Here is a 27,822-nt window from a genome sequence, read left to right as displayed (position 1 = left end):
AGAAATGGATTAGACATAAACCCACTCCCCGTTTTGGGCTGGGATTCATAATGTAAGAAACTACAGTTTAGTTTAATTGGGCCCGGCATTAAATATAAGAGAGCATCAAAGCTTTAACATGTTTTTGAAATTGGAAGCATCTGTGATTTTCTGGGAGTATACACAGATAGGAGAAGCTTGATCTCTGAGCGAGCCACGCTCCAGGGGTCCAACGAGGATATAAGGAGAAGGAAGAGAAGGGTTTCTTGTTTGATGCCGGCTTTGTGGGACAAAAAAAAAGGTAGAATGACGCGGCTAATGTTTTGAGAAATATTTCTGGTCCTGCTTGAGATTTAAATAATTTGAGAATGTACTCTGTTTAATTGAAAGCTCCAATCCTGTAGAGTGACAACTGTAGATACTGTATATATATAAAAATTGGATTGTGTGTAAACTAGTCTTTCCATTTTACATGAGTACCTCGTGGTTATTTTGGCAGAAGGCTTTCAAGAAATTATTAATAATGAGAAACACAATATCCCCTCCAGCACTCATTGGAGCTATGGTGACATCACTGTTTATAAATCATTGGACAAAAATTGGCACTTCTCCCACCAGCATTGTCAACGTTCCCTGGTGGGCCTGTAATGCTGTATCATTATAGAGATTAATCAAACAAATGTGTGAATGAAATCTGAGCAGAAGAGCAGTTGAACATACATCCGTCCCCCTGAAAATCTATTTTCTGAAAAAATAAAATCGGTGTGAATGAAACGTCGTCAATAAATATTAAGTGCATGCTAAAAAAAATCAACTGCTCTAAAAAAAAGAAGAAAAGCAGTGTTATGTGTTGTGCAGAACAAAAGCAATTTCTCACTTTTCTCATTTAATCAAACATAACAGGACCAAACCCATAACCCATTGGACCTGCAGGAGCAGGACAGGTAGTGGGAGGTGGGCCAAAGGAACATCATCTACAGTAAAGAAGTGAGGACCAAAAGAGAGATAAAAAGCTTCCTAAAATTAAACTTATTTTCTCTTGAATATAGCCCTGGACAAAAATGTGGAGCAAGGACCACTGATTCAGTTTTCACATTTTTAGGGTAGGATGTCTCAGATTGTGTACGTTAGCTGATGACGCAAAACTTCAAAGGCAACACAGCACTGTGTGTAAGCAGGATGCCTTTTGTCAGAATGCCAGGAAATGGGATTTTTCTACTTAGGAAAATCCCAAGTAGATCATTTCAGTAGAAAGGCCAGGTGGATGAATGATACTATAAAAGAATGGAGATTAGATTATGGCTGTGTTAGCAAGAGGCAATGCACTACTGTGATATATCTGAGCATCATGTGATGTATGTCTGGGAAAATACAATAAACATTGTTGATGTTTGTACATTTATCCATGCCATTAATAATTGAATATCTTTTAGACTCAGACAACCAGCCAATGGGAAATATGACAACTATTAATCAAAGTCAATTTGGGCACATACAATATAATCTGACAAGGCATGCCAACACCCACTTACACTGACCAGTGTACCACACAGTCACACACACACAATCATGAGGCGTAAAGTGCAAGCGAACATGCCTGACACAAAGATGGCTAATTGGGTTATCAACAGACAACAATAGCATTAATTTCCAGAATAGAACAGACATGTTGGCAGTAATTATAAGTGTCCTTTCTCTCTGTGCCTCATCCGTTATAATGTTAGAGAAAGGATTTGGAATGTACTGTGGTGTACTGCTTGTAATCTAATTACATTCACAGTGGCTGCAGAAAAAATAAATAAATCTTGCTTTTCTTTTATTATCCATCTTGCTTTAAATTTCTCTCTGTACTCCTTCAAATTATGCTCACAATTCTGATCATTACTTGGGAAAATGTTGTTTAGGACAGTTTGGGACATCTGCGGGACAACCTATTTTACATCACTCATTGAACCATGCAAGAGCGTTAGCTGAAAGATGTGTTGAACACCAAAGGGTTCAAACACAGCTACTCACACAACTATTTTAGGCTGAGGTTTCACTTTAATCTCTCTCTCTCTCTATCTCTCTTTCTCTCTCATAAATGTCTTATGCTTAAGGAACTTTAAGCCCACTTAACTGTTTTCAGTCAAGTGTTCATTTGTTCATTTCATTCCAATTTCTTCTTTCTTTCTCTGTTACAGATGCTATAAACATGCAAATACCTATGCTGCATGTACGATCTCATGGAAGAGAGATAGGGTCTGCATTTAACAACTCTGTTCACTAAACGGCATGTTGTCACTTGTAACTAAGCACAGTTCCCACCCGTCATAGTCTCCCTTCACTTAGAAGCCTAAGCATATCCAAGTGCACACTGCAAATTAATACAGTACCCAATACCAAATAGGAAACAACACCTTGGATCACACAAGCTTAAAATGAAGGATATCAGCATTTAACTTCTGTGATTACCCATAGATGAAAACATGGCACTGATAAAGACGGTCCTTAGGATCACAAACCATGATCACACAAAGAGTACTAAATAACACAGTTGGCATTTGCTCCCTGTGCTATAAATAAAACCCACAAACACCAAATGAGAATGATCCAAAAAAGGTGCTACAAAAAAGTGTAAAATAAAACACCATCATGACTCTCATATCCCAGGCACAGTTTCACAGTCCTTGCTTTAGCACAATATTCTATACACCTAGCATGCCAAAAAAACCAAAGGCAAAATTTTGTCCTACATTTTTTTTCCCCATCTTCATATTGTTTTGTCTGGCCCACTGGCCTATCAGGAAAAGAAGTATCCAAACTATTTTTCCCACAATACCCATCCCTGGTCCTCCAGTCACAGCTTCTGCTGTGCTGACACCCCCTTCCAGTAATCAAGGATGTCATGCAGGTCCTCGCCTTTAGCAAACTGCACTTTTTTTCTAAGGGCATTTCCGGCAGTCACATAACAGGCCTCATCACGCTGGCCTTTCCTGTAGGGACGAAAGCGCTCCCAGATCCTCAGCGAGCTCTCTGAGGAGTACTCTGGGCTGGAGGAGTAGCCAGAGTAACTGGAATGGTGGCGGGCAGGCGAAAGCTGGGAGTAAGATGCTGCATCCCTGCGAGAGCGCGTCAGGGGCTTCAAGAAGGAAACCTTTTGGGCTGGGGAGCCTTGGTGGGAGCCTTCATAATATAGAGCTGGGACGGAGTGGCGGTGCTCCGAGCAGTGGTAGTCCTGCTGCACCTCTAGCTGCTGCTGCTGCTGCTGCTGCTGATGTTGTATTTGTTGATTTTGATGGTAATGGTGTTGTTTCTGACTGTCCTTATGTTGGGCACCAACACCACCACTGTCGCAACCACCACCACCCCCACCACCGCAGCTCCCACTTCCCACTAAAGGCAGCCTCTCTAGGGGCTCCCCACAGCCCACGGGACTGGCCCGGTCTGGGTAGTGCTGCTGTTGTTGATTACAGGCATCTGGGCTACGTGGCTCAGGAACATCCAGGCTATACACCCTAGCTCCTCCACGTTCCCTGTCCCGACCCATGGAGCCACAAGAGGTGGTGCTGCACTGTTTCTTAACAGCATTTACAATAACCACAGCTGCATCTGCACTCATTTGTCGCTGAATAGGACGTACAGCAGTGGCTGGTGGAGGGGGCCGGTAGGGGGGAGTGACGACAAAGCCACCACCACTGATCCCTGGGCGCTCAGAGAGAGGGGCATTCAAAGCAGGGAGTGGAGGTGGAGGGGGTATTTTGTTGGGAGCAATGATTTGGCACGTCTCTGTCACCCCTTGGGAGAGTGGGATTAGGCCACGAGTAAGGGAGGACGTGCTGGTGGGGGGAGGGGAGGTTGGATTGGAGCAGGACATAGGGTTAGTAGAGGCCCCTGAAGCAGCAACTGCTGCTGCATCCAGTTTCAGTGCATCGATGCAGTTGTTAATGATCTGGTTAACCTTGTCCACCTCCATGGCAATGGTGGAAATCTCTGATGCAGAGCCACGACCGTCATCATCTGAGTCATCACCAACATCACTTCCATCATCGTCCCTCAAGTCCATCCCTCCATGCCCACCCTCTCCCAACCTCTCAATTCCTGCCCCTCCAGTTCTGACATCCATATAGTTTCCTTTACTAGCCATGGCCTCTGAAAAGGCAGTGGCCATCTTTTCTACTTGTGGGATAGAGGAAAGTCTGGAGGAACTGGTGTTAGCTGAGTGGAGCATTCCCAAACTAGAGGATGCGGACATGGGAAGTTTGCCTCCATGTTGGTGCTGATACTGGTGATGTTCTCTGGACTGTTCCTGAAGCTTATGGACTGCTGATGGATCATTTGCCACTGCTGCTGCCACCTCTGGTCCGTAGCGCATTTCCAATATAGTTTTCTTGACACAGATGGACTTCCTCTTCTCATCATGCATCCGTTTCTTACGTAGACAATAGTAGACAAAGCCTAAAACAATGAGCATGCCAAAAAGGCAGCCCACAATGGTCATTATGTAGTGAGTAGTTGTGGAAGGTGTGGGCAGCGTGTTATCCTGATTTGGAGCCCGAGTGGAAAACTGGACGCAGGTGTGGTTGTAACGTTGAGAGTTGCGGATGGATGCTACACAGAAGGAGTAATTGGTGTGTGGCTTGAGCTTGCTGAGGGTGATCATCTCCTTCCTGTTTTTCAAGTTCATGACGTCAGACACAAAGGTCTGGTTGTATTGTGTTAGAATATACATTTTGCTGTAGGGATTTGGGATCTGCACAAGGACAGAGGCTGATGACAACGAGACATGTTTGAGCTTGATGCTGGGACTGCTGTGTTCAGTGGATGAGGAAGAGGTGGTGGGCTGGTGGTACGGCCCCACACCACCAAACATCTCTGGTCCAATCCCAGAAGGACCATCCAGATCTGGTGGTAGAGAAGTCATTCCTGGAATCATCACGCCATCTCTGCAGCGATGGTACAAAATGCTTTTGGCATTTCGACCAGTATGGCCAGCAGCGATAAGTAACGGGTAGCCAAACATTTCCCGGGGCGTCTCACACTGGAGGCGGTCATAGGTGTGTGTTACATTATTGAAGGACTCCAACCAGGTTAGGAAACTATAAAGATCACAGCCGCAATGGAATGGATTTGCTGCCAGTTCACACACCATCAGCCGACTGAGAACTGTGAATGTGGATGGGTCAATGCGGCCAAGTTTGTTGGATGACAGGTCAATGCTGCTGAGGCTGGGACACTCCCAGAATGCATTGCTGGCAATAACCTCAATAAGGTTGTGCTGGAGGAAGAGGCACTGCATGCGGCCAAGCCCTCTCATCATACCCTCAGTTATGTTCGTCAACTTGTTGTAGCCCAGCTGAAGAACCTGGGAAAACATCAATCAATCAATCAATCAATCAATCAATCAATCAATCAATTACCTTTATTTCAACTTGTGAGACACTGAGGTTGTCTTCATTTACAGTGACGACAAGCAAGAGGAGCACATAAAAGTAGCATTGGGGCATTGTTTTATTTTTCATTGTTGGCCCAGTTTTAGTCCTAATTTATACTCATTATAGTAACATTTGAATTCAACTAATGAGATTCGGTCATGCTGCAGCATTTTCTAGAACAGAGTTCAGGACGGTAAGCAACATAATTGCTCCAAAAATATTTTTGTTAACGTGTAGTTGCTTTAGGATATATGCACTGTTTCTTTACGACGTATACTTATAACAAATTGTCCTCTTACTCCTTATACTGTTGATGGTTTAGGCAATATGGTAAAATTGGGGTTTTGTTGGCAACCCATTTGATTGTCTCACTGTGTCACTTGTCCAGTAGACTCTGTTTAAGCAATGCGGCAGATTTCATTCATCAAGTTGTTAAGTAAAATAGTTTCATACCTCAATACAGGTTGACAGTGGTGGAATGTAACTAAGTAAATTTACTCAAGTACTGTACTTAAGTATAACTTTGAGGTACTTGTACTTTACTTGAGTCTTTTCATGCCACTTTCTACTTCTACTCCACTATATTAATCTGACAGCTTTAGTTACTTTACAAATTAAAGGAACACACCAACTTATTGGGACTTTAGCTTATTCACCGTAACCCCCAGAGTCAGACAAGTCGATACATAGCCTTCTCATCTACGTGTGTTGTACCTCTGTCTGACGCAACCAGCGCTAGCTAAGCCCAGCACAGATCCTGGAGGTAACCGGTTCCAATTAGCCTACTGCTCCAAATAAGTGACAAAATAACACCAACATGTTCCTGTTTAAATGCTGTGATTTGTATAGTCATATGGTGGACAAATAACAAGGTTACATGAGACACAGCCGTCTTCTAACCGTATACAAACTGGGAACTATATTGTCAGAAAGGCAAAGCACTGCAACTTCTGCTACTTGGGTGGAGTGATTTGCTAGCAGCACCTGAAACCCTGTGGTGAGGAGCGGAGAGTTCGCCTGGAGTTCACTCAGAGTTGGAGTAATAGAGTCAACAATTACTAGATAGTAAAAGCATAGTGATCTTGTTATTTGTATACCCTGTGACTATACAAATTACAACATGTAAATAGGAACATGTTGGCGTTATTTTGTCACTTATTCTAATTGGAACCTGTTACCTCCAGGATCTGTGCTAAGCGAGGCTAGCGCTGGGGGCGTCAGACAGAGTTACAGCACGCACGGAGATGAGAAGGGTATGTATCGACTTGTCTAACTCTGGGGGATATGGTTAATAAGGTAAAGTCCCAATAAGTCGGCGTGTTCCTTTAAGATTTTTGCACACAAAACAAAGTTTATAAAATATAATATTTCATTTTAAATTATACTAACCAACAGTATATAGGCCTTAACGTACAGCTGGAATGATTAAACACTTGATTGATAGAACTGTTTTGATCGTTTCCAAAATGGGAGGATTTTTCTGCATTGATTACTTTTACTTTTAATACTTTAAGTACATTTTCCAGATGATACTTACATACTTTTATTTAAGTAACATTTTAAGTGCAGGACTTTTACTTGTAACAGAGTATTTTGCAGTGTAGTATTAGCACTTTTACTAAAGTAAAGGATCTGAATACTTCTTCCACCACTGCAAGTTGCATAATTTAAGGTTAACTGAGAGACTAGGAGAACACATGAGACTTAGTACTTTTTTTTGAATGATCATCAGTACACTCACCCAACTGCAAGTGAGTTTACTGAGGAAAATTATGAGGAAACAGTTACCACCGTCATAATATTATTCAATTAATTATGGTCTCCTTCTAATGCATGTTCCATACATTCAGCAAACATTTCACTACAATAAAGTGTTTTACTTTCAATATTGAAGTAGAGGATTTCCACAGAAATGTAGTTCAATGAAATGTTAAAGAATTAAGCATCACATTTTCTGGAAGTAGTTTTTCCCACTAAATCAAAGTCTTACTCAAGCTGTCTCCAAATGAAGTGTTGTGTTAGGCTCCAAAGATGTATCACCCATTCCCCCTTACCTGTAGGTTGGCTTGTCCTGCAAAGGCTCCGTCCTCAATATAGCTGACTTCATTCTTGGTGAGGTTGAGATCAGTCAGGTTGGTGAACCGATACATGGAGCTGAAGAGCACAGCTTTAAGCTTGTTCTCATTCAATCTCAAATCATGGACAGTGTTGTTGATGTGCTGGGGGATAGTCTCGTACGGTGGCTGGTTCTGACTGCAGATAGCCAGCCACACATAGCCTTTGTCCCCCTCAATGAGCCAGCAGTCCCCATTGACCATGTAGGGAATGTGGGAGAAGAATATGAAGGAGGAGAGAATAAGTAAAAGGAGAGTGGAGGTGGTAGATGCACCCTGCATGATGCGGAAATCTAAATTATAATAATTAAGGACAAAAACGTAGGGGCAGGCAGGAAAGAAGAAGCGTTTGCAGGAGATAGGGCAAGCAACAACGGTTGCTATTAAGGATTTTAAAAGAGGAGAAGTGTCTGGATTGGGTGCTGAGAAAGGGGTGAAGGCTTCACAATGCCATTCACAGCTTTATGGTCATGGTGATTAGCAGGGGATCCATGTTATGTCATATTTTGTTGGGCTGCAATGCGGGGTGAGACAGCTTGTCTTCATAGTCTCTCCTTTGGCTTCAGCTGTGACTCAGTCAAATGGATGGATCCTTGGAGTAATAGAGAATCTGTAGAGGAGAATACAAAAAAGAAACATAAGAGAAAAGCAACACATTTTATAAATATAATGCATAATGGCAAAGACAAATTTGTATGTCTTCTTTTTTAAATTATTTGTATTGCTGACTCATATATATATACTGAAGAATAAATTAATAAACAATCTTGAGTCATGCATCTAAATGAAAGGTAAACGAATTTAGACTCCACCAGATTCCTGTAACTTTTCATCGTCTCATAATTATTCTATTCCCTGCAGGCATTCCACAATCAATCTAAATTTTCCTCAGGGCTTTTCTTCATCTGGTGTTCCTTCTCATCATGTTAATATATGCATGCTGCATTGCCCCAACAGCTCCCCTTTTAGCCTACTGCATGGGCACTTAGTCATCCCCCCTTGGTGCCTCACCTCGTGAGGCTAAGAGGTCATCAAGCTTTGAGCGATACCTATGTACACGTACCTGCCAATCTTTCCTCAGTCCTTAACGGATATCTTTTTGTGAACACAAAGTGCATAATTAATCACCCAAATGCTGACAGCACATTATCTCCAGACATTCCTTGTTATGACTCTCTCCTGCCAAACCAAAGCTCTCTATCCTATCTGCATGTCATTTGAATAGCAGTCAAATGTTAACATAAGTAGAGGACATTGGACATTGTCCTCCTAGCAGTTGGGAAAAACATACTTACACTTACATACACATTACACAAACATGCACAGTAAACTGTACACATGGCCTGAAACATACATGTGCATGTGTTGATGTACACACTCAAACACATGCATGTCCTCATTTAAGAGTATGCATGTACTGTATGCTCACAGGCACTTGGGCCAGTACAAATAATAATATAGTATAAGTCAGAGCATTCTGAACAACAGTGATGGTATTCTGTCTATGATATTACACAGTTTGTCTATTTAGGTGTACTCTCTCTAATCTTATATCTTTCATACCACATCTCCCTTGTTTTACACTCTCAAGATTTCCATCATCATTCCATGAAAACAACAAATAAAAGATCTTTCTTTTTCTCCAAGGAACAGGTCAGATTTCATCCTCATGCTCCAAATTCAGACCTCTTTCTAATTCTGACAGGGAATTGAACTCATTCCACTCTATTCCGGTGCACGCTTCCCGGAGGTGCTAGCAGAGAATCAGGTCCATCCTCTTTTTTAATCTACTTATTACTACAGAAAATTGCAATACCTAAAGCATGTGTGAAATGGCACATTATCATGTAGATCTAATGACCTTAGGCACCTGCTAGTTTACCCGGGACCTTTTATTAGGCAGACACATAGCAAAAGAGATACAGTTGTCAATGTGTTTGACTGATTGATATAACAAATGGATATAGACAGTCACTGGTGACAGACAGTTCACGAGTAAACAGCAAGAAAACACGCGTGAATGCGACCACAAATCACTATGGGTACATCAAATCACTCTAGCCAACCCCAACAGTGGTCTTATTGATTTGATTTGAACACTCATGTGTCTACACATGTGCTAAAATGATCACTTAGTCAACTTTGTGGTAATCCATAGCACAACAAACAACAAACATCCCAATCATGGTTGATATTTCTTGGCTAAACAATTGGGCAAATTATCAAATAGTTGTTCTCTTTTTAGCTGTTAAGAGAAGTTGTAAGATAGCATTAACCTAAACGTCAGAAATCACACAAACATACAACTTCTGACCTGCTAGCTCAGTTGGGACTGATGTGTTTTACCCAAACACCTGCACATACTATCTGCAGACATTATAGACATTCCAATTGTGTACTGTACAATTCCAGTACTAGTCTGTATGCAGCCCTACACCACTCCCTTGCAATTGATTGTCTTGCTCTCTGATGTCTGAGGATTATCCCTTCGACATGAGACGTGATCTCATTTGGTGCTCCACATAGGGAAACCCAAAGGGTTTACATGAGGGAGGATTCAGGAAGCACAGTAGCTCTGTATGTGTGCGTGTTTGGGAATACGATTACATAATTAGGAATATGGGACATGCAGAACAGGGAAAGAGCATGACTCATAACTATGATCCATTTGTACTATGCAGGAAAATGTAGGACAAATCAAGCTCTTTCCTGTTGTAAGATTTCTTTCCATTTAAATTAGGCGATATATTTTTCCTATTGTGTCCAAGCAAGTAGATCATTTGAAAATACAATATCCATACAAGCAATTTTTTTTTTTTAATATCTCTATGCCAAATATTTCATCTAAATTGTTTTATAGCACATGATAAGCTCCAGTATCAAGCTTCTTTTCATGGCAGTTATTTTGGACCTGCACTTGTGGAGCAAATACAGCCATCTAATCTGAGTAGGTCAGAGCAGCAGAAATGAAGTAAAGCAACAGGTGAACAGGTGGCACAGGGGTAGCTGCAGGTGTCTGACTGTCCTACTTCCACCTTTTCCAGTAATACATTTGATAACACAAATCCTCCTTTTTCACAAGCCTCATCTTGCAATTTAATTACTGCCATGCACCACAAAGAGAATACAACTACAGCTACTGAGTGACTGCAGTTAATTAAATATTGAACATCATTCATTTGCACATTTTAACAACTGACTGTAAATAGGGTCTGTAAGCAAACCAAGCAAATGTTAAGTGCTATCATTATAATACATCTGAACAAATAATTTGGAATATTAAAAGAGTGAGTGAGGAGAGCCTTCTCCATCTATGCATCACACAGAGCTAAAGTGCAGAGGCCAACAAACCATTTTGAGGTGTGTTATCCCAACCCTTCTTAGAAACACTGCATGTTAGCCTAATAGTAGTAGAGTGGAGGAGGGTCTGGCTAGTCCACATAGCATTCTGGGATGGGAGAAAAACCTGCTCTGGTTTGTTGGCATTTGTTTAAACCAATCACAGTCTCAAAGAGAGAAAACTCAGATTGGACGGATAGTCTAGCTAGCTGTCTCAATTTACCCTGCAGAGATCTGAGGAGCAGTCAACCATAGTCCTCATAAATCCACCGGAGTTTAAAATTCCAACACAAAGAAGGCAGAATTAAGGAAACGGACATTGTCGAAAATACATGCATCCGGCGGAATTTCCTGTGGCATCGGAGCAATCTCGGAAGTGGAACGTCAAGGATATAGGCTAGCCCAATAGAAGCCAAAACTCAGCCATTGTTATACAAATATAGTTAGCATATTCCATCTTCCTGAACATATTTAAGAGCAGTTATCTTCAACTTTGGAACAATGCTCTACTGTGTAAACACGCACGCACGCACGCACGCACGCACGCACGCACGCACGCGCGCGCGCGCGCGCACACACACACACACACACACACACACACACACACACACACACACACACACACACACACACACACACACACACACACACACACACACACACACACACACACACACACACACACACACACACACATTACACTTCAGACCCTTCCCCTAATGTGAAATGGAATCTAGGTTTCTGAATGTGCTCATATTGATCCAATGTTGCCATGGAAATACACTTATGATTGACAGTGGCAATTAAGCCTAATGTTAACAGAATAGCATGCTGTTGGCATTCACATCAAATCAGCATGTCTCTTCTGCTTTAATAGCCACAATGAAGAAACCGTGTGATAGGTGTTGGAATTGGAGAGGATCCATATCTTTTCTCCATGACTTTTGGAGCTGGGCCACTGTCAGTTCAAATGTAATTGTATTTACCAAATGTTGCTGGCAGCACATGATTCTCTCATTTAGAATTGTGTCCCCTGTAAATAATATACAGTATGTATCCATTGAGCTGACATGTTAAAACAAAGAGGGGCAGATTTATGCACATGAAAGTGCAGGGTAAATTTGCAGTGCGTCTTTCATTCAATTTGTGCTTACAATCTGTGTGTAATTAGTGTCTGATTATACTCAGGCATGCAGTTCATTACGCAATCGGACCTCCTGTCTTCTACTGTGCATTCAGAGAGCAACTTTGTGGTGATGCTGAAGAAGAAATACTCAGTAATGAAACTAATGAAATTCTAAAATATTCACGTGATTATGGTTAATTCATTACATTATGATAATATTATTAATTCACTAGAGAGGCTTGTAACACTAATGTTGTGGGAGTCAACAGTGCAGTGTTATGTATGCAGGCCAGGCCAGGCCAGGCACAGTTTGGTTTAGAAGTGTTTGGTGAAATTAATCACTTGTTTTGAATTATACAACGTAATGACAAAGAAACATTTAATACAAATAAACTGGACATATTTCTGTACATTCTTAGGAGAATGTGAACTCATGCTTTGTTTACGGGTGTTCACACTCTGCACACAGCACAGTGACATTTCCCCAGGCAGTGGCAGCCACAACATCCCAGTGTTTTGCTGTTGCTGGTGTTTGATTAAGAAATAGGTTATAAAAAAACATAAACAGGGCTAGAATATTGCAACTAAAAAAATAAGAAAGAAAGGAAAGACACGTTGGATTAGCACCTGCTGGGCACCTGGTTGGCTCACCTAGTAGGGCGGGTGCCCATATATAGAGGCTTACTCGTTGACGCAGTGGCCGTGGGTTCGAATCTGAGCTGCAGCCCTTTGCTGCATGTCATTCCCCCTCTCTCTCCCCTTTCAAATCTAAGCTGTCCTATACAAATAAGGGCCTAAAATGCCCAAAAAAAATGTTTAACACCTGCTAATAAATTAAGGAATGTAAGGTAAATTAATTAGTAGCTCTCAACTCCAGAAGGTAACGTTGATAGTTCCTCCCAGGGGAGTCTTAGCAGCATCGCATAAGGTTCGACAGTCTTAACGGACAAAATGACAATGCCATTTAAGTTTGATATAGTTGTTGATTAATGCCAGTACTCAAAGGATTCTTTTGGCAGGTACTGAGGATTCTGGCTTTCAACAACTTATTTTCCATCCATTACTCTCTTTTGACCCTGTTTCTGACTGCAGTGGGATGTTTCAAGAAGTGTGATCTAGCATAACTAGCAAAACAACCATTCCCGGAGTAGTTTTGGAGAAAACACAAAATATGAAATTATATGAAACACAGAAACAATCACATAATAGTTCCTGAATGTAAATTTTCCATTAAAAGTGTAAATATGTAAACCTGTTTTGTCTGAAGATATACTAATTGACCCTTGACTGAATTGATTTCATTCATTCCACCATGAGTCAGAAGACCTTAGGCAGACTTAAAAGACTGATTTAAAGTGGGTGTGCCTCGCAATTCAAGTGCTGATTTCAAGCATGGGAAGGAAGAAAGAAAAGAAAAATAAGAAAGAAAAATAAGAAAGAAAAAGCACAGGGATGTTTCTATGGGCATACAGTTAATCAAACCAATATATTCTTTTGAGTGTTTCTATTGAAAGGCAAAAACCTAGCTCCTATCAAACAATTAAAGAAAAAAAGGAAAAGAAAAAGTCAATTTGAACTTACAACCCCTCTGAATGTCCACAGGCTGATATTATGACCTTGAATTAATCCTATTTCTATTCACTACAGTGATTTGGGACAGGTCACTATGGTAACTATTATGCCAAAATGGCACCATATGGTATTTAGCTGATGGCTCAGTGATTTTCATGACAGAGAAAGGTAACGTTGTAGCTGTCAATCAACCATCTGTGGACACACACACACACACACACACACACACACACACACACACACACACACACACACACACACACACACACACATACGCACATCCCATTATCTAACCCCTGCTATCCATCTGTACCCACAACATTCTTCAACAGTTCAGCTCTTTTTCCTTAAATTCCCTTTCCCGCTCTTCTTGCACAGATTTATAGCGTAATGTACGCTATAAATAGTTGGTACACATGAGCATACCCACCCACAGTGGATGTCTTCCTGAACCTGGGTAGGAGGGGAACAAAGGGACTCAAACAAAAGAACTGGCGTGCTCAACTCAAACGTCTTTATAATGGGCGCCGACCCAAAAATCACAACATTTGCAAGTCGTCAACACTCACAAATAAGTATGCAATACTTTTAATGATGCATGGCAGCAGAAAGGAACAGAAGAGTTTTAGCCCTATAGGCCTCAGCGTTTCGGAGACATTTGTGGGTGTAACCCCTCATGAACAGTAGCCAGGAACCTGCAAGTGATTACCAACCAGCTGATAAAACAACCTCATCGAAAAACAAAGGACCATTAAGTAATAAGAAGAGATATATTGTATTCTGTCCTTTCAACAACTAAATAAATGACCAATTGATTTACACGCTACAGTAACAGTGGAAAATGCCTGAACATACAGTATGTAAACTCATCATGTGCAGAACCTCCATGAAATATAAATACATACACTACAATCGAAACATCAAAAGATTACACTGTACACTAACAATAAGAAAATACATGCATGTGCATGTGTGAAATCATCACGTGCTGAACCTCCAAAAATACAAATACATAGACATCTGTATTCATAAAAAAAAATGGAAATAAAAAACAGCAGCAATTCACCATTTGACAGGCAAACAACCCAAGCAGACAAGAATCTCCAAAAGAATCCTTGTTCTCTCTGCACCTGCTTTTTGCTCTTTATCTTCCTCCTCCAAGGTCTCTCTAGATCGCTCAACTCTCCCGCTCCCTCTAGCTTTATTTGTCTCTCAACTCCTCTAATTCCTCCACAAGCCTTGATATGAGTTCCTGTCTCTTAATTTCCTCCAGTTTGTGTACTTTTCACCTCTCCCTGTATCACTTTGTTTCCATCAGTCTGCACTGTTGTTATGCTTTCGCCTCGTCCAGGCCAGTTCCCTGGAGTACAGCCAGTGTGGTGCTGATAAGTTTTCTGTGAGTAAAACACTCTTTACTCTCCACTTCACACAGGGCTTATAGATGAAACAAACACAACTACAGACAGAGGAGGCTTCACCGTGTGTATGTGTGAGTGGAACAGAGCATTCCTCAGTGGTCAGACATACTGTAAGAGGAACCTACGAAAAGCAGCGGTTCTACTTTGTTAAGCACCGCTGAACAAAATGTTGCTTGTTCACTCTTTGCAGGGTTTAAAGGTTTCTATTTGTTTTTCTATGGGTGCATCTTCATAAACAATACGTCTATTTTTTTTTTTACGTTTGTCTCCATATATATCCACATAAATGAATGTTTGGACCATCTCGCCTTTATTCCGATACGTCGAGTGGCGATTCGTTGCTGAAGTAGGAAAGAAAAATGTACGAAGATATAAATAAATGAGCATGATGAGAAAGGAAAGGCAGAAAGAGAGGAGCGAGGGAGGAGAGAGAGCGGCCGGTGGGAGAGACAGCTCGAGACAGAACCGATGAGATGCTGCGTTTGATCTTTGATTCCTCCACAATCTTATTTTTCACAGCAGCACAGAGCAGAGACAATGTCACAGACACTGAAACACAAATCATCTTGGATGCACTGTGTTATAATGACAATGACCCAGGCTGTAAAAAAAACATCTTTGGAGAGTGAGGAAGCAGTACAAGCACACAGTGAGAATATGCAGAAAGGAATGAAAGAGATAGTAGCGGAAAGCGTGTTCTAACTACCTCTCTAAGGTTTGATCTATAATTCATACTTCATCGTTGTGTAGGCCTTGAGAAGATCTTTTCAACTAACCCTCTTCTTTTTTCTTTTTTTATGTCTGTCTCACTTTGTCTCTGTCCTTACTGACCTTCGCTGTGTGTTTGTGTCTATACCTGTTTTCCATTGTTTGACTTTTAGACCACTGTCGTCTATGGCTGCTCATGCATGACATTGTATCCATTTCCTGGATGCCTCAAAGGAAGAAGTGATGCAATGGAGCATGACAGAATAGGACCCAGAGGTCTGGGGATAAATGGAGCGGAGCACCTAAGACCCCCTACGGACCGCTACTCCACCAATACTACCACAGCTTCTTTTCAACCCCAAATGACTGGATGCAAGGCCTGGGGGGCGTGGTTCCATGGTGATGCTTGTGCATGTGAGATGGTTCGGCGGTTGAAGAGTTTCTAGGAGAGAACCAGGGTGAAATAAAACCCAGTGCTGGGGTTAAAGCGAGTGAGAGCTTGGGGTTGAAACTCAAGAGCAGTTGTGGCAACCATGCGGAAAGAAGCAGATTGTTTTTGCTAGAAGCTAGGGCAGGATTTGGGGAATAGCAGCAGACATGTGGCTTGGACCCAGGCCACACAGGAGATGATGGAAAACAGAAATTGAATGATATGAACTACAAAAGGCAGTGGGGATAACTCAGTGATTGAGGTCAGTGAAATGTCAGATTGCAGCCTTTACATTAATGCTACTAATCATGGTCCTGCACGGTTATGGTAAGGAAAAGGTGTTTTCAAAAGTGTTCTTGCTGTCTCTCAAAACTGCAGAAGCTAGTAAGATTTCAATTTGTAGTTTATGGATTCAAATCTTTAAATTAACAGGTTTTAATCCATAAAAATCATTGTCAGAAAAGTGAATAATTAACTAAAGCGTCCATAAACAGCATAGCTGCAACTCTAACAGTTATCAAAGGCCAACATGAGGCCCGACACTTAAAGAGTGTTATTGACAACGACATACAGCTAGACAAGTAATTAGCCCCTACTGCCCCAGTCATCCCCTGGTATTAGAATCTAAAGTCCCTGTTGTTAACTCCGAGAGATGAGAGGCTCAGCAAGTCTAAAATGTTCAGACATGAGGTCCCTGAACAAAAACAGTCCATGGAGTAAAAAAGTCAAATCTACAAGATGGATCAACCATAGAATGAAAGAAACAGTCATTACTTAGCCATTCATTATTTGAGTGTGACTGAAACACATACATACTGTAATCAACAATCAAGTAATTGGATGACCACATCAATTGACAGGAAAGTCCAATAAGGCGCTATCTCAATGTGGTTTCAATAAATAGATGTGTATAGATAATCGTCAAACAGCCATTACAGTAATGAAGTTAGGCCTAAGTGGTTTAAATTTCATGACCCATTCATATCATGTCACCGCAGTATGGCTACATGGTCAATAGATAAATATGCTTAAACTAAAAAAGAAGAAGAAAGAACTGAATCAATAGGAAACTCAATGCATTGGGATCAATTTCTGGACCAACCAACTGACTGGGAAAGAGGAAGTTGTTGGTCAGGCTTACATTGCAGCTCAACAGACCTGGTTGCAGCTAATGAAAATGAATGGATGAAGTAAAGCTTCAATCAGAAAGGATTTATTTTTCCAGGGGAGATTTCAATATTGCATGTGCTTATCAGTAATCCCATAAGAATCTGATAAAAGCACATATTGTGGGTGATTTTCTCTCCCTATATGACAGTATTAATTATAGTACCAAACACTTTCAGTGTTATGGCAGTTTGTGGAGGGACGATAAGCCCCCTTGTCATAAGGGTGAGGTCATTTTTCTGCAGAATATTCTTGTGTATCACAAACCACAATAGGTATTTTGACAATGGCTGAAATGCCATTTGGAATAAGTAAACTTAGTAAGGTGCCTGGCAAATATTCTAGAGGGCAAACTGCTTTGTTTTGTCCTTTAACTTTTTTTACAATGACAGATTTGAAAAGATCAGAAAATGTTATGTTATGTACAGTAATGGTGCCTTGGCTTTCCTTGAAAGAAGTCATAAATCATATACCATACTTATTGATCATAGCTTATAGTCTATTGCTTTTCATGTGGTTAGAATGTTCTGGAGGTTTTTCATTTGCAGAAGATGAATTCTGACAAACACTTTCAGAATCTATTACAACAATACTACTCCTCCTCCACACACACAAGCACACAAATGCATATATTGTGGGGGCAGCTGTGAGTTTAACATTTGCTGCTTCTCACATACGGGACCACAAGTTAAGCTGCACACTCGATCAAAGCACAATACATTTGCCACCATCAATGCATCTGTTATCCTTCGACCTACCCATTTCACCCACTTGCACCAGTGCTGTCATAGCAACAATGTATCAATGCTGGAGGCACGGAAGCACAATTTCTTCTTGAACACAGCAGAGCATGGGAATCAACGATGTAGAGGAAGAGGGGGAGGAATTGAGATATAGGGGCCAGATAGAGATATTAGTAAATTCAAAGTTGGAAAGAGTGATAAAAAATAATGAGAATGGTATGGAGAGCAAAAGCACTACATGAGAGATGGATGTGTGGAGTAAAAAGAGTAAATGGGGAACGGATAATAAACGGGGGACATGGCGTGTCAAGAGGAAGAATGAATATTGACGCTGCTAGCAGTGATGAATCCGCAGTAACCTGCATGAAGCAAACTGCTGTGCTCACAAAATGTTTTTTTGCAGTGTTATCCCAAATTAGTTGACTTTACTAGAAATTTGCGTGGAAACCTGTTGCCTTAAACTGTCTTAGTTTTTACACAAGGTGAAACTTAACAGGTCAAGTTGTATTAACACAGAGCGGTAAGTTGATGCAGTAGACAAATCAAGTTTACATTAGTAGTCATTACTAAAAATCATTAGTAAACATACATCATTTTTTTCTGGAGTCGTGTCTAAAATAAGCATGTTAAAGTGCTCATATTATGCTTTTTGGCTTTTCCCCTTTCCTTTATTGTGTTTTATATCTTTTTTGTGCACGTTATAGGTTTACGAAGTGAAAAAGCCCAAAGTCCACCCCAAAGGGACTTACCATCTCCAACAAAAAACACAAACTGCTCCAAACAGCTCTACTGTAGTCCAGCCTTTACTTTACTAGTAATGAACGTCGTTTACATACAAGCCATTGCAAAATTAGTTGTACAAAGCTAATTAAGACTATCAGCTCCACACAAAACTCTCTCTGTATTTCTCAGTATGGCAGTATGTTCAGAAGCTGGTCTTGTCCGGCGACTTTCGCACGCAGAAAATCAAGCGAATATGATAACCTCTTCTGAAGAGTCCATCATGCTTGTTTAATCCTCCGTGTCCTCCTTGGCTACTAGCAACTGTGTGGAGGAGGCTGTGGGGGTGGTGCGCGATCATGGAAGGCTTGTGTCATGTGGATGCGTTTTGTTGTCATTACTTACAATTCCTCATGGGGGAGACAGAAACTATGCACTATAGCTTTAAACATGCAAAGAAACATAACAAATATAAAACATTAGGCTACTTATTAATACTAAAGAAATACTTTGTATAAATACAGTTTTTTCCTTTAACATAAAATAAACAGAACAGAAAACAATACACAATACAGTGTGGTTTTCCAACGTATTGTACAGCATGGAAAATTTCACTCAGGAAACTAGATTAACTAGTGTCACATCAGTGTACCACTGATTACTTTCTCACTGCCCAGACCACATCAGTCCCCACCTGGGTCTTGGTCATGGTGCAACAATAAAGCCCTGTTTACACGAATACGCTCACGGGTGAAAACGACAAAATATTTTATCAGGTGTGCCTTTTGTTTAGACAGCGACGGTATTTTTGGGGCTTAAAAACGCAAAAAAGTGAAACCAAATCTTAAAAATGCTCCACTGTTGCATTCCCGTCTAAAGAGTAAAAACGCACTGTGTGAGTGTGTGTATGTGTATGTGCCGTGTGTGTGTTTGCCGTGTGTGTGTGCACCGCAAGTTAGTGTGTGGACCGCATGTGTGTGCGTGTGACAAACATGAACACTAAATCTACCATACAAAACTAAAACACAGATGACATAAATGAACACCCAAAACATTAGCAGAACATTATTAAACACACTTTGATTAGGACAGAAACCATTCAGAATTTTTTTTTTTTCCATGAGCCTTTGCACCGCTTTAGCGCAGAACAGTTTAAATGACCCCGCCCCTCCTATACAGAAACTTAACATCCTTAGATATCTCTGCTTGATATGATCTGTGCACTGCATACTTAAACAGATTAGTACAAACAACTAATGTGATTTAGTAATGAATAAGGTTTTTAACAAAACATGAAAGAATAAATAGTGGCCACTAAAAAGTTGAATTACAACTAAATCTAGGTTTACAGTGTGTGGTGATTCTCACAACCTGGTAATGGAGGCACAAATAATGAGGCACAGAGTCCTCCATGGCAGACTTGATATGGGTAGAGTGGTGCAGCACTGCCACTGAGATGTGTGAATGCACTGACAGGTGCTTTCAATATACCGTTTGATATTAGATTTTAATTAGTTTGCCTTCACTGTGATAAACTGGCAACCTGTCTACCCCGCCTTTTGCCCAATGTATGCTGGGATTGACTCCCCACAACCTAGAACAGGATAAGTAAAAAATAATTGGATGGATGGATGGATGGATGGATGGATGGATGGATGGATGGATGGATGGATGGATGGATGGATGGTGATTAGTTTTGCCTTCCCAAATCAAAGAAGAGCTGGAATTATTCAGCCTAAAGGGAAACAAAAAGGTCACCAACTGTGTTTGTAAGTCATACTGTATCTTTATTTTGTGGCTGACATGTGGCTGAAATGACATGGCAGCTCATTGGGATGAACATTAACAAGGTTATTTTTGGATATAAAACCCCATCAGGAGGCACTTTGTATGTGTATGCGTGTGCATTTCCATAAAGGCGGGCCAACGAGCCCACTTGGGAGAGTAATGTGCAGTGCTGACTAGTTATGTGTGAGTCATAAATATTCTAGATGCCTAATTGCAACTCGCAATGTTGAGGAATTTCGTCAGCAAGCCTGAAGGTAAACCACCATGCTAAAATAAATTCAGAGGAGAGAGAGAGAGAGAGAGAGAGAGAGAGAGAGAGAGAGAGAGAGAGAGAGAGAGAGAGCAAGTTTGGAGTTTGTACTTTCAAACAAATAAAAAAAGATTTGCTTTCTTTCCAGAATCTTTACAACCTTTCCTTTTGCACCACTATGCAGATGTATTATTGGGTGTACTTGTTCAGCCCAATGGGTTGAAAATGGTGCCATGGTTGGAGTTTTGGAAAACCGGATGCTCTCAATGAGCTCTAACATTGCATTCACCAAATGGCACACTGTGGCATTACTTCATGTTATATTCTAATTAAGAGGCGCAAACAAATAAGACCTGATGTTTCTCATCGTCTCTCGTCTTCACAAGAGAAGGGCTCCCTCCTCTGATCACTCATTTAAACTTCAGTTGTGTTGAGGAATTGAAAATTTATTGAGAATGGTTATACAGTTATATCTTTTGCAAAAGGCTCTACTCTGAAAGAATCCAAGCAGCAGCGAGGATTATGCGGCGAGCACTAATCCCCCAGAATAATAAACACATTCATTTTATGCAGAATATGCAGAATTCTGAGATAGCTGTTAACAGATATCAGATATCAGATGTTTGCAAAGTCAACAATATTTAAAAAGCTTTACCACAAAAAAGGAGGAGGAGGTGGTTCGGGTGGTGGAAGGTGCTGCAAAAGCAGGGATGAGACATGAGAAAAAAGGGAACACCCAAAATCTGGACCAAAATGCCACTGCATTACAAAGGACCATTCCTCAATACTGTAGCAATACAGCTTATTATATTAAACTGTGCTTGGATGATTACCACTTTAGACATTGTAGCACAGTGTATATATATATATATTATCTGCCTCTGTATGTGTTATGCATGTGTGCAGTCTGCCACAGCTTATTCATTAAAAGGGGAGACACAGAGGATATGATGGGCTGAAAGGGTTAAAACAGTGCTGATTTACAGCCAGGTTGAAGCTTGATTGACACAGGGGCTTCATAGGATTCAAATACAAAAAATAAAGATGAGAATAGAGCAGAACTGGATAGAAAATAATGTAATCACAATGGCTTAGTTAAGTTTAGCAGCATTCTTGTCAAAATCTTACTCCATGGCAGTTGGAATAAAAAGATTGATCCTTTTAATATTGATCAAACCTTTTTAAATCCTATTTTCCAATTTAAATCAAAGGGGTAAATAGTGAGACGTGTTTAACAAAAAAACTCAGCTTGTTCTTTTCAAGAATTTGCACCGTTTCTTTGCTGTATTACTTTTGGGAGGATTGACAATCTAGTGCAATGTCATAAAAGCCCTTCCAGTGGAACATAACTTGTATTATTCAGTTGTTTTCTTTTAAATCATTCATTCTTCAATATCACAGTGACTGAGTTTTTGCTGAATGCAAAGTGTGAGGTGAAATTGCTGCACTGTCAAGTCTCTGAATGGGACACAGCCACTACCAGATCCCTAGGTTGCTCGGGGGCACTGAGAGTGTAAGACACAGTAACCATGTAAACATGTTCGTACTTTTCGCTTTACGGATAAAAGTAAAAAAACAATGCCCAATTCTTATAGTCATAAATTGAATTGCACGGGTCTATATTGCATTAATTTGTATATCTACATTACAAATGCCTCTATATTCATTTCCATCTCCTTGTCTTGAGATAAGAATAGAGATAAGAAACATTTTTGGGCAAAGTTACTGCTTTCGGGAAGTAACTCTAATTTGTCAAAAAGCATCGTCTGGTTTATGATGTTGGGATATTGATAACCTTGAGATTAGAGGAGGGAGCTCCTTTTGGGAATGTCAGATGCATGAGAAATGTTTAAGCCTAATATTGCACTTTATTTTAATGTATCTTCTCTGCACTATTGTACATTGCTCAATGCAATATGATTTACAATAAAAGGGCTGTTTATCAGTATTGTTCTATTGTTGGCAATAACAGTAACAACAATGAGTACCAATGTAATATAAAATACCAACAATGGATAAAAGACTTTAGGATTTTAACTAGGCATAATGTTTAATTTACAGTGTATTGAGGGTGGATTGATGGCTGGAGATTTGCTACTGGCACTACCTTTTTTTCTATATTTTCCCTCATATTTCTCCTCTGTGATTGTTTACTGGTCTTAATAGCTTAAGACCATAATAAAGTGTGTATGTGTGGATATGCGCCCTTACAAGCAAACATTTTCCACATAATGACTGGGTCATACAACCAAAACAGTCAGCTTAAGAAGAAAAACAACCTTGGCAGGGTACCTGTTATGATAAAAAAAAACAGAAATGAATGTATTCAACTGTAGTCAGTCAATTTGAGAAGAAAAATATGCTGTAGTCATTGCTGAATGTTGAATTCTGAATAGTTACTATGAAAAGCTTATTTTTTTTTATTTCTTTCGAGTGAAAATAGTGAGAATTGTGGGTAGTATACCAGCTATATTCTTGTTCTATAAATATGTGTCTCGTTAGTGTGGTATTACTGTATAGAATCATTTTGATAATTTGGAGAGTTGGACTAAAGCATCCACTGTGCTCATAATGTATGACATGGTGAGTAGAGCACAATCAAGGCTGAACTAAGGTGGATGGCTTCTGAGTCATTGTGCTAAGCTAAGCGCCTTCTGCATGGCTGTAGCTTCATATTTAACATACAGACATGAGAAGGGAATAGATTTTTTCATCTAAATCTTTGCTAAGCAAACAAGTGCATTTCCCAAAATGTCAAACTATTCCTGGACTCGCTCTCTCAGTATAGATAATGATGTGATATGCCATAACACATCATTTATATCGTTTCATCTATATCATATCATGTCACATCCCATAATGGGAAATACTCAGAACCTCCCACCCCACCCCCCCAACTTCGTTCAGTCCTGTAATTGTGCCCCACTCACCATGTCATATAATTTGGTTTTATATTTTATATTACTGTTTTAACTTACCAACCATAATCTTCCGAATATTTTTGGGGCATACGGTATACAGTATTATTCCTAGTGTATATTTATTCATTTTATTAACTATGAGTCAACAGTGAATCCAGGCAATGAGTCATAGTTAATAATAATGAAGATTCTGTCTTGGGCCCCAGATGGATGGCTTCTCATATAGTAGCCTGCAGGCCGGCATCCTCTACTGACTGCAACAGATTATAACCTGGGTCAGCTGAAACCCAACACTGGTTCAGACAATCAAGTGACACATGTGACACGTGTTCTTTCTATTTGTCTGTGTATAAGGACACATAGTACTGTACAAATAGGAACATGTGCACAAACATACACTCCTTTTTTTTTCCTTTCCTCCTTCTCTTTGTTCTTCCCTCTTGCTGTATTTATACCCTCCCTTCTATTGTTGCTGTACAGTAAGTGAATACTGTGATTACCTCTCATTCTAATTGGGAGAGAATGATTTGGGGTGAGACATAGATTGTGTGATGAGACAATGAGCCAAAGACATTTTATTCTTTCATTTTTTCTTCGCTTAATAGTTTTAAGGTTTGATTTAAACAACCTAAATGTGATTTTTAAACATTGTCACAACAGCTACATAATTAGCACACTGCCTTTTTCCCTACTCTCTCTTTTTTCCTCACTCCCCCTGATTTAGTTCATTTCATTCCTTGTAACTCTACACACTGAAATGTTTTACGCTGGTAGTTGTCACGAAAAGCATTTTTTTTATTACTAGATGATAAGGCTACTTCAAAAAAATTGGAAATATATCAAACAACAACTTTAGTATTATTCTCATAAATGTACTATACATACAATAAGTATGAACAATACAGTAGCAAGCAGCATCTTTGTGTTGGGGAGCAGATGTGCTTTGCTCAAAGCGAAATGTTATTTACATGCTGCAAAGAGAATAAATTGGCATTCATGCAACGATGCAAGAAAAGCAGTGTATATGCGTATGTCGGTGGGGGCGTTTGCTTGTTTTTGTGCATGCGTGCTTGTTCTTCTACAATACACTTAGACAGTGAACATCTGAGCATCTGCACCTGCACTTCACATGGAGGCATGTATACAGTATAGGTGACTTCAAACCTTCCTTTGTTCTCCCTTGATTCCACATTATTATTGTTTCGTGTGGGGGTGATGCTAACAAACCTTCTGCACCGCTCAACTAGGCCACTGTCTGGCTGCCGGCAAAAAAAGAAAAAAAAAAAAAAAAAGATTGAGAGACAGAGAAGGGGAGAGAAAGAGAGTGAGAAAATGAGCTAATGAAGAAATTACATAACAGCATCAAATACCGTGGAGGGAATCATTCCCTGTCCGTGTCTAACAGTGCTCTCTATGTGTCACAGTGACCCGCAGATTCACATCAGACAGACAAAGCAGGTAGACCGAGAAATAGATATATGATCATCCACAGTATGCAGCTATAGGATGCTGACCTGTGCGGATTCAGGAGGCTATAGTAATTTCAGCATGTTTTAATCATGGGTGGTAAAAAAAAAAGCAAGAAAAAAAAAGGTGGAGTTCAACAATTATGGTGCGGTGCTGTCTGCATATACACTCCACCTTGGCTGCCTTATCCTGTCAATCCTCTTTGATCTTGTTAAGACTGTAATGTGTCATCATCAGTTAACTGGGGTTAAGTAGTTTGTGTAGTCATAATGCATAACCTGCCTAAATAGATGTGCATGCCAAAAACCCAGAATGAATGCTAGAAATCAGTCCGCTGTTACTTTAGTGAGTACTCTGGATATTTGGCTGATCCCATAACTCTTTCAGAGACTGTTCACTCCATTTTTCTTCCAAAAAAAAAAAGTACGTTCCATCACTGCTACCTCTTGAAAAGTTACCCGGGCCATCTTTCTCTTCTAAACCCAAATTCCCTGCTTGCTCTTCCTCCTGCTGTCTCCCCTGATGTCCCAAAAGCACCGGCCCCCCTTTGGTAAAGTGTATTATCTCACACTGGGAGTTTTAACTAACTGCCACTTCCCCCAATTAACATTCTTAAAACGATGAGATTTGTCAGCCACAACGAGACCAGGATTAGAGGGTCCTGAGAGTCTACATGCATCAGTTCTCTTTTCAACACCTGTCCCCCCCGAAGGAACAACAAACAGTGCTTCATTTGCTCTCATGTCAAGAGCCGAGATGGTTCAACACTTGATGCACAGCCATTCCCAGCCTCAGTCATTGGGTGCTTGAGAATTCAAATCATTTGTATGTATCATGTAATTCTCAACAAATGTAACTTCTGGTTTACATCTTGAAGAAAGTGCTCAGAACCCACACTTAATTTTTTTCTTGTATCCCATTTTGCTAATTGCTGCTGCAACAGTCTACTTTCACCATGGGGCTCATGAAAGTTTCATCCAACCATATCTTACACCTTCTATGAGCTTTAACAATATTTAATTGGTAGTTTTGAAATACACATTTGCACCATGTACAAAATAATGATGTATCCATTGTATCCCTCCATTGATGCATACATTATATTCTGGTCACAAAACTGATGTGACAGAAGTGCTAAGCACAGGTCAAGTTGGCACATACACAAGTTATACATATTTATTAAAATAAAAGTAGATCAAGGGACTTCTTATCACACTGGCTTTTCATAGCATAGATCACATGCAACTATGTTATAGAATTGATAGTTTTTCAAAATGGATACAGGCAGACACAGTGTGTGTTCTTATTATATTTACTGTATCTCCAGTAGACACAGACACAGAGAGAGCTGAGATTTTCCCACCGCATATCTTGACACGTTGTCTTCCTGGTGCACCACCTGTTGTTAAGTTGAAAGGTTATTCTACCTGGTGTGACACTGAAGGGATGTTGGCTGTCTGGCAGCACACCCCAATGACTCAAGCCTTAGCTACAGTGCAAAAAATAGACGTGCATGTAAAGCTCATTGGGCTGTCATCGTGCCTTGTATGGCAGCGCTTTCTCTTAACTTGTGAGATAAATGCCTCTCTGAGTGTGGATGTCTACGGTAATAAAATCGTCAATCCCTGCATCAAAGCACATTTAAACATTAATGGAAGATTGTCTGGAGTCAGTGGTTTCCATATGCTATATTTCTTTTCTATTTCTATGTTTAAACTGGATAGTTATTGCTTCGTCTTTTGACTCTACAGCCCATAACGTATTTGATTTTTTATTACTATGCATTTGTCAAGAATATACTAGACATACTGTAAGGTTTAAAATTCAAAGGGGAAACAATCTTAGCATTTTACCATGGAAGAGAACACAATTGATTTATCACAAATCTTGCAAAGGCCATATACCATAGTGTTGAAAAATACAGACACTTCTAATTGCCATCATCTTGTCATGTCTTGTTGTCTTAAGCCAGCAAATTTGGAGTGTTAAAACCTGCAAGATCTGCCAATCAGCACATATGTTAAAAGCCTTACTGTAATATCCTCTAAATTGAATTGTAATTTTCTAACCACAATCCAAAGATATTGTCCATTAGTAATAATTTGTCAAGTATATGCTAACTTCTTGGGGGAAAAAATGACAGATTTAATTTTGTCTACACAGACGTTGGAGGGCCTAACAATTGCCCCTTTTGACAACCACACTCTAGCAAGCCATTAGAGGACCTGCATTGGCCTCAACACTTAGCTGCAGTGGCTGCTCCTTACCATGGATGCCTGAGTGTAAGTAATGAAAAAGTTCAAATCAATTCAATCATTTATAGTATCAAATCATAACAAGAGTTATCTCAAGACTAGACTGTGTAAACCCAGCCCGATTTGCCGGCAATTTGATTTTGCCCCGCAGCTCAGGCTGGAAACCTGTACATTTATCTATCCTGCTTCCATTACAATTTTGCGGTGACCAATCGCAGACTGGCTTATCCACCTGGCACGCTATTGCCATATTTAACACGATGACGATAGAGAAGCGACCAAGCAACTTCTTGTTTACATTCAACATAGCGGCCACCGAAGCGCAGCAACTCTGTAATGCCGCTGTTGCTGCTATGTCACCCGGATCATTGGTCTGATTGGTTGAAGGACTATCCAATTGCGTACAGAGGC

General features: G+C 40.3%; 1 protein-coding gene across 1 annotated transcript in view; it reads right to left on the bottom strand.

Moving 5' to 3' along the window:
* Positions 1-439: 439 nt before the first annotated feature.
* elfn2b (extracellular leucine-rich repeat and fibronectin type III domain containing 2b) overlaps positions 440-27,822 on the bottom strand; it is a 41,543-nt gene continuing 14,160 nt past the window's right edge. The window contains exons 2-3 of the mRNA XM_028599460.1: positions 7,448-8,117; positions 440-5,323 (exon numbers count right to left, since the gene is read on the bottom strand). Of these exons, the coding sequence (XP_028455261.1) occupies positions 2,819-5,323; positions 7,448-7,789 (2,847 nt within the window). The 5' untranslated portion in view covers positions 7,790-8,117 and the 3' untranslated portion in view covers positions 440-2,818. The remainder of the gene's footprint in view (positions 5,324-7,447; positions 8,118-27,822) is intronic.

Source organism: Perca flavescens, chromosome 15, assembly GCF_004354835.1.
Source record: "Perca flavescens isolate YP-PL-M2 chromosome 15, PFLA_1.0, whole genome shotgun sequence".
In the NCBI taxonomy this organism is placed as follows: domain Eukaryota; kingdom Metazoa; phylum Chordata; class Actinopteri; order Perciformes; family Percidae; genus Perca; species Perca flavescens.
This window is presented reverse-complemented; position numbering and strand designations above follow the sequence as displayed.